The sequence below is a fragment of the Acanthisitta chloris genome, unplaced genomic scaffold (assembly GCF_000695815.1).
Source record: "Acanthisitta chloris isolate BGI_N310 unplaced genomic scaffold, ASM69581v1 scaffold12645, whole genome shotgun sequence".
NCBI lineage: Eukaryota > Metazoa > Chordata > Aves > Passeriformes > Acanthisittidae > Acanthisitta > Acanthisitta chloris.
The window spans coordinates 15,676-32,407 of NW_008672194.1; the positions used below are offsets into that span (position 1 = coordinate 15,676).

At 38.3% G+C, this 16,732-nt stretch overlaps 1 protein-coding gene across 1 annotated transcript in view; it reads left to right on the top strand.

Moving 5' to 3' along the window:
• Positions 1-16,732, top strand: part of LOC103801989 (dystonin-like) — a 73,950-nt gene that overhangs the window by 15,070 nt on the left and 42,148 nt on the right. The window contains exons 10-18 of the mRNA XM_009074427.1: positions 2,936-3,055; positions 3,238-3,345; positions 4,932-5,150; positions 8,123-8,326; positions 11,425-11,656; positions 12,001-12,227; positions 12,909-13,031; positions 13,764-13,865; positions 16,413-16,514. Of these exons, the coding sequence (XP_009072675.1) occupies positions 2,936-3,055; positions 3,238-3,345; positions 4,932-5,150; positions 8,123-8,326; positions 11,425-11,656; positions 12,001-12,227; positions 12,909-13,031; positions 13,764-13,865; positions 16,413-16,514 (1,437 nt within the window). The remainder of the gene's footprint in view (positions 1-2,935; positions 3,056-3,237; positions 3,346-4,931; positions 5,151-8,122; positions 8,327-11,424; positions 11,657-12,000; positions 12,228-12,908; positions 13,032-13,763; positions 13,866-16,412; positions 16,515-16,732) is intronic.

The following is a 16,732-nucleotide window of genomic DNA, read 5'->3' on the forward strand; positions in this document are numbered from 1 at the left end:
GCAGTTTCAGGGCATTAAAAATCAAGAGCTGCTGTTCAACTAGTTAATGTTGCACCTTCATCCTGCACAGTCCCAAGCTCCACTTCAGCCCAACTGGCATCACCACAAGAAACTCCCAGACACTATATCCTGGCATAAGTATCAGGTGGCTTAATGCACTTCCAGTGAAGAATAAGCTCTTTTCCACTTAGACCATGCCAGATAAAAACCATTTTTGAAAATCAAGAGCTGCTGTTCAACTAGTTAATGTTGCACCTTCATCCTGCACAGTCCCAAGCTCCACTTCAGCCCAACTGGCATCACCACAAGAAACTCCCAGACACTATATCCTGGCATAAGTATCAGGTGGCTTAATGCACTTCCAGTGAAGAATAAGCTCTTTTCCACTTAGACCATGCCAGATAAAAACCATTTTTGAAGAAGCTAGTGCTCTGTAAGCTTACCTTGTGGCAATGTTCAAGTGCCTATTAAGAAATTCTGGGTGGAGGACAAAGCCACTCAGAACATGAGGGTTCAATAGAATAAACATCAGTGGGCCAAGGAGAGAAATGCATCTTGCTTCATGTTCTGGAATGGAAGCTGGAAGGCTTAATGCACTAATGCAGTGTCTTGGGTTTTAACTACCCTGGCAAAATGCTCCCAGATGGATAGAATTATATTAAAGATAAATTTACATGTTTTAATCTTCATTTCTCAATGCTGAAGGCATTGGTTGGTGTCCCCTAGTGAAGGAATAGCTATGTAGAAACACAAGGTCATGTTCTACTTTTGGCTTGTTCTTCACTCTAAAGCAGCCACAGAGAGTTCTGTAGAAAGCACTGATGGAGCAAATCACAGCAGCATCATATTCAGGACTCAGTCATTGCTGGTGGAAGAAAAAGCACTGGAATGAACTATGCTTGTTTAAACTGCATGGGGATTAAATGGATGATTTTATAGTGACTGACTGTAGTTCAGGACTCATAAATACCTGCCATGCATAATGGGAAGAAAACATCTCAAATTTTGGATGCAGAGAGCACCAATTTTATGCCTTTTATTCCTTAATATTATATTTAAGCATCACAAATTGGAAATCCTATACCCTCAGCAAAACTGAGTTTAGATTTCTGTCCTTCCTTGATGCCTGTTTAACCAAGAAGTTTCACTTCATGCCTTGGTTTTGTTATTTCCATTAAATATTTCCTCACTATTACTTACATACCCACAGATATTTGGTATCAGGAAGTCACACTGCAGTTCATTTGTACATCTAACATTTGAAATCACCTTCTTTATTTCTGTCAGAACTAGAAGAGCTTCTGAAGACTTTTGTTGTGAGCTGCAGTTTCTAAAGCCAGGGTTCAGCTACCCCTGCTGCATGTGCCTCATGCCAATGTTTACAGTACTGATTGTTTCAGAACATACCTTTCTATTAGGATGTCACAATATTTGGGGCAAAACTTACTGTCTGTGACTTTAAATGAGAAGTGACATATGGTGAAAAAGAATGTTGTGCCCTTTCATGTCTCAAATGGATTATAAAGGCTGAAAAAGATTGACTCATAAAGAATGAAATCTCAGAACTGCTGCTTTTGTTTTTGTGTGACTCATGATTAAGCACTAAGACAAGCCTGATTTAGTGACTGAACTCCAACTAGGTTACAGGAGCAGAGCTGTCATGGTCTGCAGCCACCAAGGCACAGAGCAGCATATCTGAAAGCCAAGAGGGACTAAGAGTGCTCAGAAAGAGATTTCTGAGGAAAGTGTAGGTATCCACCACACAAATTGCAGGTTCTTACCTAAAACATTCTGAGAGACTTTCACAATAGCTTGGGAGCATATTAATCTTCAGCTAATTTAAGTGGAAAATTCAGTCAGAGTATTTACTAATTCAATAGATAAGATTTAAGTGGAAAATTCAGAGTATTTACTAATTCAATAGATAAATTTTGAGTAGTCTCTGCAATGCCTGGTTTGTGCATCTGATACATTCCATGTAATATTTCTGTATGTCTTAGGTTCAAACTTTGAGTACTGCACCATGTACCACAGTAGGATTGGACTTGGTCTTTGAGGTCTTTTCCAACCTGGTCTGGACTTAATCTTTGAGGTCTTTTCCAACCTGGTTGATTCTGTGGTTCTGTGTGTGTGCTAAGATGCCTCTGCTTGATCTGCAGAGAGAATGTATGAACATTTCAGAAGACTTAGATCCCCACGTGCCTCTTTTAGTGCTCTCCCTTGCAAATTAGTCTGAAACAGGTCCTTTAAATCCTCTCATTACTTTAGTGCTTTGAGGTAATTTCTGAAACATTGAAACGTTGACTAATTGTAGTCAGAAGTTAATCTTTTAGGAAAAGAGTTGGCTGCACCCAAATGCTCCAAAAAATGTTTACATTTAACGTGAGGTCTAGTTTTGGATGAAATCCTCTCTTGTCTGAATTCAGGGAGGTTTTTGCCCTGACTTAGTCAAACTGTGATCGTTTTGCCTTTATCATTTAATATCAAAGCAGCTCTTAAGATTAATAGGGTAACATCAAACAACTGTGTATTAGGATAATTGCCACACTAGCAGTAATAATAAACACAGAGCTGGAAAAAGACATGGGCAAGTAGAATAAAATGAAAATAAACAGCCTAGTTACAATTCTGAGATTATAACCCTTTTTATTTTCTCAGAGAGCTGTAGGCTTTGGAAAAAAGTATTTGCTTCTGTTGCTTTGTCATTCTTATGAGTTAAGCTGCTTGTATTGCAATCCCTCAGAAGCATTTGGGGCTTTGTATTTCATTTGTGTAGAAACCTCTTGTAGGAAGTGAGCTGCTGTCTTTCCAACGATTCAGAAGTATGCTCTTAATTCCAAAGTCTGCTCTTTAATCTTCTTTAAAATTTCTGAAACAGTTATTCTAATTTCATGTCCATAGAATTGCTGTGCTAATTCATGTCTCCCTTGTGCAGTTTGATCAAGCAGCTGATGCTGAGTTTGCCTGGATTGCAGAAACAGAAAAGAAACTGATGTCTCTGGGTGATATTAGGCTTGAGCAAGACCAGACCACAGCTCAGCTGCAAGTTCAAAAGGTAAAAGAAATGCATTTCCAAGTGTCATGTTAATTATTGGCCAGCACATTCTCCCATCTAGAAAATGTACTGACATGATTTAATTTTCAGTCCAACATAATTAATGCACTTCAAACCCAGTTTTTGCTCTATGTACTTTTTTTTGTTTCTGCTGTGCTGACTATTTTTTATTGTGTTTCAAGGCTTTCACCATGGAGATTTTAAGGCACAAAGATACTATAGATGAGCTTGTTAAATCTGGAGATAAGATTATGAAAACCTGCACTGAAGAAGAGAAACAGACCATAAAGGTAAAGTGCCTTAAATTGCAGCTACTGTGGTAGATAGAGGGACAATATATAAGTAGAAGGATTCCTATAGTAACTTTTTTTGAAATACCAATGAAAAAGCATTAATTACAGCCACTTCTGGTCTGAGGACTGTAATAGCAGGAGAACTGCTGTTGCATATCACTCTCCTTCCTTCAGGGTGTTCAAAGAGCAAACGCTGCCTGACACTAATTTGGAGCCTCATTTATCATCTTCATCCATAGTAAATAGTATTTTAGCCTATGGGTGATTAAGTGAAAGAGGTATTAGTCATCTGTGATGGTGTGTGGAATCTGGCTCTTTGTCTTCTGAGTTCTTCTGGGTCAGTGGCACTCTGGGTGTGTGCCTTTCTCTTGCTGGAGTCAGTGGCTCTGCTTCTCACTGGGAATCTTTCCTTGCCTTTCTCTGATTTCCGTGTACACCTTCCTTGCCAAGATTATTCCATCCTGTTGACTGACACAGCCCATGAAAGGCATTCTTATGCTTTTGTTTATTACACACACACACACACAGAGCCCAATGTTGCAGCTGCAGATGTATGAGATGGATTTTTCATGTTAGCATTTAGTTGTAGGGTTGGGATTTTTTGTGCTAAATTAAGGTGAGGCTGGATATGTTGTGTAAATTTAGTCCTTCCAGTGACCACCCTCCTCAAGCAACAATGCTTCAGTAATTGTACTCTGCTGCAGGTCAGAAATACTGTCTGTCTGTGTGTTAGGCTATGTTTTGTCCTCTGGATAGCATCTCTGTACTTAATTTACATGCAAGACATAACAAATGCAAGGAGAGCTCATTCTGCCAAAAAAACCCACAAGTTCTTTACTTTGCATTCAAGGCTAGGATTTATGTGCATTGTCACATATAATATTTCATAAACATGACAAAATGGGCTTTCTTCCACAGGGAAAAAATGTCTAGCTAGTTGATACTTTCTTTTATTATCCCATGCCCAAATGCAATAGATGTGTAATGTTTAAACCATACAGTTCTATCACTTTTATCTATGTTATTAATGCTAGCACATTAAGTAATGTATACTAACCTGGAAAATAATGTTTTGTGGTTTCTGTTGCGAGTTTGTAAACTAAAAGCACAACAGTTTACCCTATTCTCTTGCCAGATTGGAAAAAATCCCCAAAACAAAACCCAACCAACACCCCAACACGTTTTTGTGTATTGTTCATGCTGCTTTGATTCAGAAATGCTGTGGAAAACTTAGTTGCTGCCAAGTGTCACTGAAGATAAGTGGCTGCAGTGAGGAAGTGGGGCTAAGATCTGCAGTCAGGTCATTTGCAGCTTGACTGGAAGTCCTGTGAATAAAGTGTTATTTGTAAATATTAGTGTCATTAAAAATATTTTAATTACTTTGCAAGTACTCTGCCAAATTCTGGTCTCCTGCAGCATTGATTCTGTCCACCCTAAAACACTGATGTTGTTGAAAGATATCAAAACTCATATTTATTTCACTGTGTATTTGTGCCATAATTATCAAGGACTGTTTAGAAAAGAGGGTAATAGACACATGGGACAACATACATTGCTATCTTTTCGTTACTCTTATTTTACAGAAAAAAATGGAAAGCCTCTTAAAGAAATATGATGCAGTCTGCCAAATGAACTCAGAGAGAAACCTCCAGCTGGAACGGGCTCAGTCCCTGGTTAACCAGTTCTGGGAGACTTATGAAGAGCTTTGGCCATGGTTAACTGAAACAGAAATGATCATCTCTCAGCTGCCTGCACCAGCCCTTGAATATGACACTTTAAAGCAACAACAAGAAGAACACAGGGTAAGCATTTTGCCAGTTTTGAAAAACAGAGTCAAAAGCCGGAAAGCGTTTTGCTTAGAACTCTGGAGTCCTCTGCAAAGTGCTTAAAACCCAAACAGTTATTCTTCTCCTGAAAAAAAAATCAGTATGTAAAACAATACGAAGTAAATACATTTTCAATCATGCCTCTACTGTTTCCCAAACTGTTCATGCAAACAGGAGACTCTGGGGAAGGCAGCAAATTATGTAGAGGCATAAAAGAGGGACAAAGGGGAACAAGTTGCCATTGTACTGACAGAACTGAGCAGACAAAGGTTAATAGTTAAGGAGTAAATTTAAAAGTACACATTGATATCAGTATGGAAAAAACCAAACCCATAAACAGAAAGAAGGGACATGGGCTGCTGGAGCAAGAAACAAAAGGAGGAACAGTCTGTTTACAGATATGCACATATGTTGATCTTGTGTATGTATAAAAAATTTGGCTTTTCTTTCGTTGGTAACATTGAAACTACACTTAGCTGAGTCAGGAAGATGGACAATTAGAGGGCCAAGAATGGGTTGCTTGGGTTCCAGCCAGTTCTGTCATCATTTCTCATGTCAAGAATGTTTGTTATGTAATAATTAAAATAAATAACTGTTTACCATAACATCACAAAGCAGAGGCAACAGTGCTGTAGACTGGCCACTGTATGGGTTCTCTTACATGGAGATAGAATCAGCTGAGATAAAAATTAGTGTTTTGTAGGTGGCTACTGGTATCACATGGGACCAGATGTATCCTACTGAGGTTAAAAACCTGCATGTTTTGGCAGGTGCAAAACCTGTATGGCCACTGGAGGTACCTGTCTCTCCCTGTTAAATACAGAGTAACTAGGTTCTTTTTTTAATTTTAGCTGACTCAATTAAGTGACTCAAGTTAGATAGGATGAAGCCTGGCTTCAAAGTCTTGTTTACCCTGAGCCCAGCTGATGAAATGTGCCACTCTTATGTACTGGTAAACACTGGGTTCCCTCATTTGTCTTCCTATTATGTCCAGAAAGAACAAACATGTCCTGTTCAGACTAGCTATATAACATGAGATTTACAAACTATCTTGATTAGTCACCATGAACCATATCATGCTTGCTTTACTTACAGGATGGTTCCTCATCTACTTTAATCACACTGCATCCATGAGAGACCTTTCAGATGAGCTTCAATTTTTGCATTTTCCTCAGGCTGTGCCATTAGCTGAGATTTGTTTGTAAAATAGAAGATTAATGTCAGGCAATTTTAACACATAATCTGCTCTGAAACACTTGTTTGCTGGGAGTGTTTACCCCAATAGTAGATCATGGAGAAGACCAAATAATTTATTGTTCTTTTAAAAGAAAAAAAAGAGAAAAAATCAAGGAAGGTAGTTCTGAATGTGATTTGAGAATTTACATTTATGTTCTGATTTATTTACTGATGACTATCTTTGTTCCAAGTTGTGGAACTCATAGGGTCGATTCTGTGTGAGCAACATGTGATCAGTTCGGTCTGAAATGAGCTGTGGGCAGAGTATTAGCATAAGGTTTGGACCCAGGAATGTGCACTCTCCTGTGGCCTCGTGTCAAGTCGTCTCTGTGCTCAAAAATAAAACATACAGAATTATTTCCTAAAAACTTTCAATCTGTTCTTAGTTTTCCTCTTCTCTGCTAAACAACATTATTTTTCTTGTAGCAAGATATACAAATAGAATTACATTCTGAGTCAGGGGGTTGTATTTTCATTGCTGTTTTGTCACTGGGGGACTATGAAGAGTTGTGGTCACTGCCTCTTTAGTCTTCTCAACATCTCTTCTTCTAGGGAGGAGCAAATAATCAAGCCAGTATCAGGATTTCTTTTTAAGGGAAGGACCTTAGTTGAAGAGAATTTATTTACACTGAGACTAATATAGGCCCTTTTCTGTGTCTTCATTGATTTAAACAAACACTCAGCTGGCAGGAACTGCTCATGTGCCTCTCATGTTCCTGCACAGGATAGAAACACGTGGAGCTCATGGCACGAGGTAGATAATGCCTCACAACAGTTGGATTTTCCTGAAAAGGGAGGGCTGAGATGAGAAAGTAAATAAAACAAGGGAAGGATGGGGCTACTCCCACAAAAAAACCCCACCTTTCCCTTTTGTCAGTTCTGTGGGTACAAGCAAGCAGAACTGAACTCCTTAGACAAGCTGGAAAACACCTTGTGACATTTCACTTCCACAAGGTTCTGCGCAGTCTTTAGCACAGTTGTGACTTTGGGGGTGGATGATGAGAGGGAGCAGCCAGCTGAGATCAGTTTAATTCACTTGCCAATTACTTGTTGAACATTGTGTCAGTTGTATAATAGTGCTGTTATGGAAATAGAGGGGTCTTGTGGCCAGAGGGGAGTCTGCTAAACTAGGTTGATAGGTCTCTGCTGGTCAGACTTCCTTGTCCTTTTGTCCTTTTCACTGATTTCTTTGACCCTGCCTTGTGCTAGTTTCCTCTTCTTAAATTAAGGATCATTTGAATTAATTTCCTTTGCAATGCCAGTCCCTTTTTCTGTGATGTTCTTCAATGAAAGGCTTTGCAGCAAGTGACCAATATCAACATGAAAAGTATATACATGGTGGTGTTAACACCCATGTCTGGAATATTGTTGCCATTTCTGTCATTACAGGTACTAAAGATGATGGGGAATGTCTGTTGTCAGCATCATATGCATAGTTAAACATCTTATATTTTACCTGTAATCATATGTCCTACCAAAGTGTTGCACAGACCTTACCAATGCCTCTAATTCTAATGTTTTATGCCTGTATAGCTCTGTGCTGGATTGGGAATGATCCCTGGCAGAGCACTCATTAGCTTTATTTCTGCTTTACATTAGGACCAAGGGCATTTGTTTGGAATTTCTTGCCAGCTGGATGTGTTAGAAGTGTGGACAGTTGTAATGTGGTGGTGCAAGCATAAGAAACTGATAAGTTCTTTCATTTGTTATAGCAACTGCGTGAGCTGATCGCTGAGCACAAGCCTCATATAGATAAGATGAACAAAACTGGGCCTCAGTTGCTGGAGCTGAGCCCAGGAGAAGGTTTTTCTATCCAAGAGAAATATGTGGCAGCTGACACCCTTTACAGCAAAATTAAAGAAGATGTCAAAAAGAGAGCACTGGCACTGGATGAAGCCATTTCTCAGTGTACCCAGGTATCCATTTAAGTTCAAAGTCTAATTGTGTTCATTCAATGGAAAAATACACATTGTCACCTTCCATGTATGTATATATCAAGATTCAACTGCTGTTTTACCTGGATTTTTCAGCCTAATGGCCTGTGAATGTTCATATCTCTGCTAATAGCATTGATTTTTCTGTGTCTTGAGGAGTTAGAATTTTATGTATTGGTAAGGATTATGACTTTGCTGCAGGTGAAAAATGTTAATTGCTTCTTAAAATTGTAGAATCATAGAATTTAAGGGTTGGAATGGACCTTACAGGTCATCTAGTCCCAATTCCTCCTGCCATGGGCAGGGACATCTCCTCACTAGATCAGATTGCTCAAGGCTCATCCAGCCTGGCCTTGAACACCACCAAGGTTGGGGCAGCCACCACGTCCTTGGGCAAACTGTTCTTAATTTTGAAGTAAAAAAATCAAGTGGTCTAAAAATGAGGGATTTTATTTTCACTTCCATTTTCTCTCACTGGTCTGTGTCCTTGCTTGTGAATTAATGTCACTTTTGATCAGATAGCTTGAGTATAGTTCTGTGTAGACCTTGGCAACTGTAGTTAGAGTATTACCAATAGAACTAGAGGGTAGTTTAGCAGTGGTAGTAGCATTTGCTTTTCACTGCAGACCCAAAAGAACTTGATGTAACATATGCTGGCAGCAGTTTGGTAGAAGTATCTTGAGCAAAGTTCACAAAATATTTTCATAACCATAAAATCCAGCTCAAGTCCCCAAAAGCTATGTATCCTAGCTGCCTCAGCTAATGAAATGAACCTTAATTTGAGTATTGTTAGGTGTCACATATTGGGGACTTTTAAATCTTGAGTTAATTGCCATTAAATCTGCACTGAAATTCTTTTCCTCAACCTCAGATTCAGAAAAGAACTCAGTAAAGCTGTGTATGTAAACCCATAAAAACCCCCAATACCCTGAATTAAAATAGTTTGTTTTATATTGCTGCTGTTATAGGAAATTCCCCTTTTTCTCTGTTCACTGGAAATTAAGTGCTATATTCTGCTCAGATCCAAAGTACTAAATAAAGAAATATACCTAGGCATTCTTATCAAGTCTACACTCTTAGTAATTTTTGTCAGGTCATTGTACTTAATCTCATATTCCCTAGCCCTTGCAGAATGAGTTTAAGAACCTGAGGTAAAAATAAGTGACATCAGAGGTCATTCTGCTTTTGAAATAGTTAGAGATACCATATATTATATATATAATGTATATACTTTCAGTCATTCTAAACACCTTCCTTATTCAGGCCTCTGGGAGATGCTTGATTGTTTAGCTTCCATGTTTTTCTTTATCATAAATGCTTGGCCCTCCCTGCATTTGGAGCTCCCCATTTGAAAATCATGATTTTACTTCATATTCAAGTCCCTGTTTTGTATGTGATAGACTTTAACATGTTGTACTGGCTAAGTACAGAAAGCAAGAATTAGAGATGCATTCTTTGGTAACACCTAGAATATAATCAGATGTTGAGAAAATCCTTATTTATGCAATACTTCATGTTTTGTTTTATGTACTTAAATGTCTATGCAGATGGCAAAACAAAACATTGTCATGCCCACAGAACTTAATTTTCTATAATGTGTCTTTATTAAGATACGTAAATATATATTATCAGAGCTCCGTACTGTGATGTCTGTGTCAATGTTTGTCTAGACAGTCCTTGAAGAATAGTTATTTAACTCCTCAGGTTTTAAATTACATTAAATTGCATTGTGTATCAAAGGCAGGATGTAAGTGTGGAGCCAGATCGTGAGGTTGTAATGACTTGCTTTTTCTTCCTTTCAAGTTCTAAACCACTTTGCCTCACATTCATTGAAGCAGAGTACAAGGAGGTCCACTGAAGGCACTGACAGCTTAAAAATCTAATATATAGCTCCTAAAATTAGACCTGAATATTGCCTATTTAATTCCAGTTTTTGTCACTTTTGTAAGGTTTTGTTGCCCCAATCAACTTTTGCAGGAGTCTTGAATGTGGGAAGGTTACTTATCTTTCATAACACATTTTGCTGGCTTGTAGGAGATTCACACTTCTGAGAAAAACACTGAGTCTGTAACATTAGTCACAGAGTCTGATTTGAAGTGGGTTGTATGGCAGGGAAAAAGTAATTACATTTATATTACAGAAGTAGAAAGGATGTAGCTGTTTGTTCACATAAGGTAATTTTGTTTTGCTCTGCTCTTTCTAGCACCTTTCCTGAGCGTTGTCAGGAGTGGTTTTATTTTTAGATCTGGATCCTCAATTTATTGATTTCTTGAATTTGAGAGGCTCATGGTGCTGAGAGATTTTTGTGAATCTCCTATGAATCTAATAGTAAAGGTTAACTTTGGCCCTGTACTAAAGGATGGACCATGTTAACACAGCTGGAATTGAGTTTCTGAGCACCTACCTGGGCTCAGTCAAACATGGGTGAGCATGATGCATCCTGCTGCATAATTTTAGGTGCAGAAATTAATGTACCTTTACTACACTAGCAAACACCACCTGGCCACTGACAAATGTCTCTGTGAATAATCTTACATATCAAGTCTTAATTGGTGGTTATAGGTCAGTTTGTTGGTCCTAACAGGAAAATATATTTCATATTAAGGTAAATACCCTTCTAAAATTATGGCATCAGAAAGCCATGGAGCTCCAAAATAAGGTTTATTTTGTTCTAAAACAAATTTTGTTATTAAACAAATTCGTTTCTGAATGACACAGGACTAAACACAAGTAGATTTTGCCATGTGTGTATTAGCTCTGGCAGGAGTATCTCAGGACTGAACACAGACTTCATAGTAAAACTCTTACATTTGAGTCTTACATTTGAGAGTACCATTTCACAAGGTCATTTTCATAATTTAGATATTAGTAGAGAGGAAGAGCCATGAGAAGGGTATTGTAGTTACACATATAGAAGGAGTTGGATATATAGATAGTTGCACACATAGATATCCAAGTTGGCTAGAGATGTTAATTTTAAAGTACCTTTTGCCAAGAGAATTTCAGATACCATTTTTCACTTTTTTTTTTTCTTTTCTCATTTCTCTGCCACTTCTTTCTGTCCTTTACAACCCTCCCAGTTCCATGACAAGATAGATCCAACCCTTGAGAGTCTGAAACGCATAGTTGAACGTCTGAGGCAGCCACCTTCGATCTCAGCAGAGGTTGAGAAGATTAAAGAGCAAATCAATGAAAATAAGAACGTGTCAGTGGATCTGGAAAAACTTCAGCCAGTGTATGAGACCCTTAAACAGAGAGGGGAGGAAATGATTGCTCGCTCAGAAGGCGCCGATAAGGATATATCTGCTAAAGGTAGTAGACTGAGGAAACTTTCATGTAATGGAAATGCAGTAAGCTGCAGCACATAAAATTTTTCATTTCTGATGACCTCTAATCTGAGGAATATGCTGGAGAAGCTGCTACAGATTTATAGAGGCAAAGCATTAATTTAAATTAATTAATTGTGGATATGACCTTTGTTTTATTTTTAAAAGGCCAGGGTATTTGTTTCCACTTAACATAGAAGGAGTCCTGTAAAGAAACCATTTTATAGTCTAAATTTTAAAAGGTACACATGTTTCTGCTGTAGAACTGCAGAGAGATTTATAACCAAGAATTCTTTGCCAAGGTAGTAATCTAGTTCCTTTATTGTTTAGCTGTTCAAGATAAACTGGACCAAATGGTCCTCATTTGGGAAGACATCCAGACCTTGACTGAGGAAAGGGAGGCCAAACTGTTGGATGTAATGGAACTAGCTGAAAAGTTTTGGTGTGATCATATGGCCCTTGTAGCTACTATTAAAGACACTCAGGACTTCATTCGAGAGCTGGAGGGACCTGGAGTTGACCCATCTGTAGTCAAGCAACAACAAGAAGCTGCAGAGGTCAGTAGGAAGTATTTTGTTGATGTGCTTTATTTATGGTATGCAGAGAAAAGCAGAATTACTATAAAATACCACAGGAGAACGTATTCTTTTTTGGGACAGCAAGAAGAATAATTGTGTAGAAATTTCTAATAATGATATCTCAAGAGTCTACAATAAATAACATGTGTCAGTGCTTAATTGCAATGAGCATGCAACATGTGCTTGTCGTTATAGTTTCTTATTTGTTTATAAACATGTATATAATAAGCGTGTCACTGAGACTTTTGGAAGCTGTACATACTTCAGATTCTTGAGTAACACGTAACATGGAAATGAAAGGTGTACAAATGTGTTGTGCTCTATGTGTTACCCTCTAAGCCTGTAATCATCTATGCTGATAGTTCAGGATTTGAAGGTTGAATGATAACCTCTGACAAAGAAGACACTCTTATTAAAGAAAGCTAATTGAAAGCTTCCTGTTTATTTTCCCATCTCATTCCAAATGATATTGTTGTTACAATTTCCTCTAATGTCAGCTGATTTCACTCTGGCACTGCAAAGGGATGCTTGTATTTTAAGCATTCAATTGTAAGTCCAAGTGACTTGAAAGAAAACAATGCTGTGTTCTATCTTGAAAGCAAGTTGTACATAGATTATTCAATTTAGTATTAGCAGTATTGGGTTTGTTTCTCTTTGTAGGCTGCTAAAGAAGAAATTGATGGGCTGCAAGAAGAGCTAGAAACAGTTGTGAGCCTTGGCTCTGAGCTTCGAGCTGCTTGTGGAGAGCCTGACAAACCTATTGTCAACAAGAGTATAGATGAGGTATGGGGTATGCAGATACTTAGATCTGTTATGTGAGAGGCTTGTTCAGCTGAAACTGGTATATTCCCTCCTCCCGCAACAAATTCTGAAAGTAAAAGTTTTGTGGCAAAATTGAGTCACCCCTGAAGCCTTTATGGTTGAAATAAGGTTTGCCTCTGAGCTAAATGAATAGACTATGATGTACAGACTGTTCTATTTCACTGATTTATGGGTTAAAGTTTTGTAAATGATAGATTTTGTTTTGTAAAAATACTTACAGGTTAATATGATAGGTGACTACTTGCAGAAGTAATGCTAGAATAAATTTCAGATATATCTGTTTTATGCCAAGTGAGACATCTTAACCGAGACAATCCTGTTTGGATGACTACAAAGTACTTTGAATTTCTCTAGTGTTCAGCAATGTATGTTTCTTTTAAGCTACTTTTATTATAATGATAACAACTCCAAGTGATTTAATAATAGTATTTCCTCTGTTAACTCTAACTTCTAGGCTAATAAAAGTATTCAGTCAGTGTTGAAGTTTACAGATTTTGTAATCCAGAACCTCTAGTGTGTTCTGAAGGACACTAACTGTGCAGTGATAGGGAGAACAAGAGTGTTCATATGGAATAAATATAAACTATTCATGCTTAGACTATTGGTGTTATTGATCAGTGAAGAATTCGAAAATGCACATTATATAGCAGCGAAATTATTTTGGCCATTGGAGTAAGTTACACTTCCTTGCAGCTGAATTCTGCGTGGGATGCCTTAAACAAAACATGGAAAGAACGTGTGGATAAACTTGCTGAAGCTATGCAGGCAGCTGTTCAATACCAAGATGGACTGCAGGTGAGTTGATGTCATATCCCTAACCCAATCTTGAGTCCATAGGATTTAATGTGGTTGTAGTAAAATATGCCATGATTAGGTGGGTGACAAGCAATGTATCATTCTGATTGCAGTGACTCTTTTCTTCAGTAGGTAGGTTTTTTTCTCAAGGTTGGTTAGGTTTGGTTTGCTGGGGTTTGTTGTCTTTAAAGAATAACCTGTTGGGTTGTTTTCTTCATGTCCATATATTGCACTGTCTTTAGATTCAAAACTAACGTCCCCTTGTTTGTTGATGAGAGCAGAGAGCTTTTGCCACCACACATTCACAGTAATCCTGCTCACATTTTCCTGTGATAGTGCTTCGTGTGCTAGACAAGTTGAAGTTGTGACACATCCTAAAAGGAACAGAGTACAGGTTCACATAGGAACTTGGTGCTTTTTCTTTGAGTGGAAGACAGTTAAAGAACTTCCATTTTATTCTGCCTTTTTAGAAGTCAAATATTTGAATTTGTATATTTTAAGCAAAATATATTATTCACAGAATCACAGAATCAGTTAGGTTGGAAGGGACCACAATGGTCATCTGGTCCAACCTCCCTACTCCAGCAGGGCCAGCCCAGAGCTCATGGCTCAGGGTTGTGTCCAGATGGGTCTGGAATATCTGCAGTGAGGAGAATCCACAACCTCTCTGGGCAATGTGTTCAGTGCTCAGTGACTGCACAGGAAAGAAGTTCTTCCTTATGTTCAGGTGGAACTTCCTGGGCATCAGTTTTTGCTGTTACCTCTTGTTTTATTGGTTTCCCCCACTGAGCAGAGTCTGACCTCTTGGCATTCATGGGCTTGAATCCATTACTGAGGTCCCTCTCAGTTGTCTCTTCTTGATAATGAGCAGCCCCAACTCCCTCAGCCTTTCCTCATCCCTGAGGTGCTCCACTCCCTTCAGCATCTTCCCTGCCCTCCCCTGGACCTGCTGCAGGAGCTCCATGTCCCTCTGGTCCTGAGGAGCCAGAACTGGACACAACACTCCAGGTGTGGCCTCACCAGGGCTGAGCAGAGGGACAGGATCAGCTCCCTGACCTGCTGACAATGCTCTTCTTAATGCATCCATTATATTACTGTAACATTGCTGGACCATTATACTCATTCTTAGTATAATTTATCTTATCAAAATACTTTAGAAGATGACTCCCTTTTTGAATCGTCAGGTAAATTTTCCAGCATTTTTCAAGTTATCTTGTACATGGTACATCCTACAACTGCTGAAGTTAAAAAAAATAAATCACAAGGGAGCTGGACTAAATGACCTTTAAAGGTCTCTTCCAGCCTAAGCTATTCTATGATCCTATGATCTTTTCTCTTTATGTGCTACTGTTTGGGTGCTTTTTTTGCATATACTTAGTACATTTTTGCTGAGTGCCATGTCATACTTCATATTTTTTGGCAGTGAATGGTTAGAACAAAACAGTCAAAAAGATTCCCAACATGGTCAGATTTTGCAAACCTTTTTTTCTTTTTTTTGCTCAGTGGTATTAGTGTCTTCCTTGGTTCAATAAATCTTTAAAATTAGGATTTCACAGGACGCAGGGGACAGTTACTTCTGCAGTATTTGCTGCAGAATTAAGCAGCAGAACACTCCTTCAAAATAATACAACACACGTGTTTTCCAGTACACCCTCACTATATATTTTTCTTCAAGTTCTCCAGTGTTCACACTGTGCAGAGGTTGACTAGAATTAGGAATATTGCCATTGGTTTAAGTGCTTTCTATTCCCTATGACAGTACACTGCACATCCTGTGAAAGAACTGCATTTAAGCTCTGTCTTACACTCATTTCAATAGACAATATGAAAAGTATCATGGCCTTTCTCCATAGCAAATCACAGATAATGGGCAGCAGGAAAAGGACCTAGCCAGAGGTGGTTTTTTTCCCCCCTATGCAATTACCCAGATTGATGCAGCGGTTCTTAATCTCTGTCTAGGGTATTCTTGAGGTTCTGGATTGTATCAGGAGCAAAAGTACCCACAAAGTCTCAGGACTTGGGGAGATTTCATTTATTTTTTGAAGTCATAACTGCATTATCCTAGGGAGATTCATTCTGGCTAAGTTATGGCCCTTCACTACATGATATGTGCTGAAGGGGTAGTTTGATATTCCTTACACAATTAACTTTCTTCAAAAGAAGTTTGCCTGTAATCCTCATTTAAAATATGTTAGCTACCACCTTCCATTTTCACTCCAAATAGCTGTAGAACACAGTTTGCCTTGTATTTACCTTTCAGGGTATTCATCAACTTTGCTGATTTTACACAAGGAGTAAAGTGCTCCTCAGCATGAATAATGCTGCTAATAGAAGCAATCTTGCAATTCCTTCCTCTGTTACATCGATACTTTACTTGATATTTGTTCTGTTGTATTGCAAAGAAACCTTGGTTTCACTGAGAGACTTATTTTCTTTCAAAAAGCACAGCAATACCTTCTCTGGAATGGAAAAAAATCTGATCTTTTACTTAATGCAACATGACAGTATTTCTCTGCTCACACTTGGATTTCATACTGTGATTTTCAGGCATTATTTGACTGGGTAGACATTGCTGGCAGCAAGTTAGCATCTATGTCCCCAGTTGGAACAGATCTGGAGACAGTGAAGCAGCAAACTGAGGAACTTAAGGTATGAACTAGCAATTTATTTCATTTATATTTCCATCTGTCTGCATTTTTCTGTGTTACTTAGTACTTCTCCAGACTCCAAAGCAATTTAAGAAAAAAAGATTTCATTGCAAACTTTCCATTTTAAAATGTGCTTAATTTTGACATCTATTCCAAAATTTGGCCAGACTACACTTTAGTATTTTAATACATTCTGATAGCCCAGAAATACTTATAGTA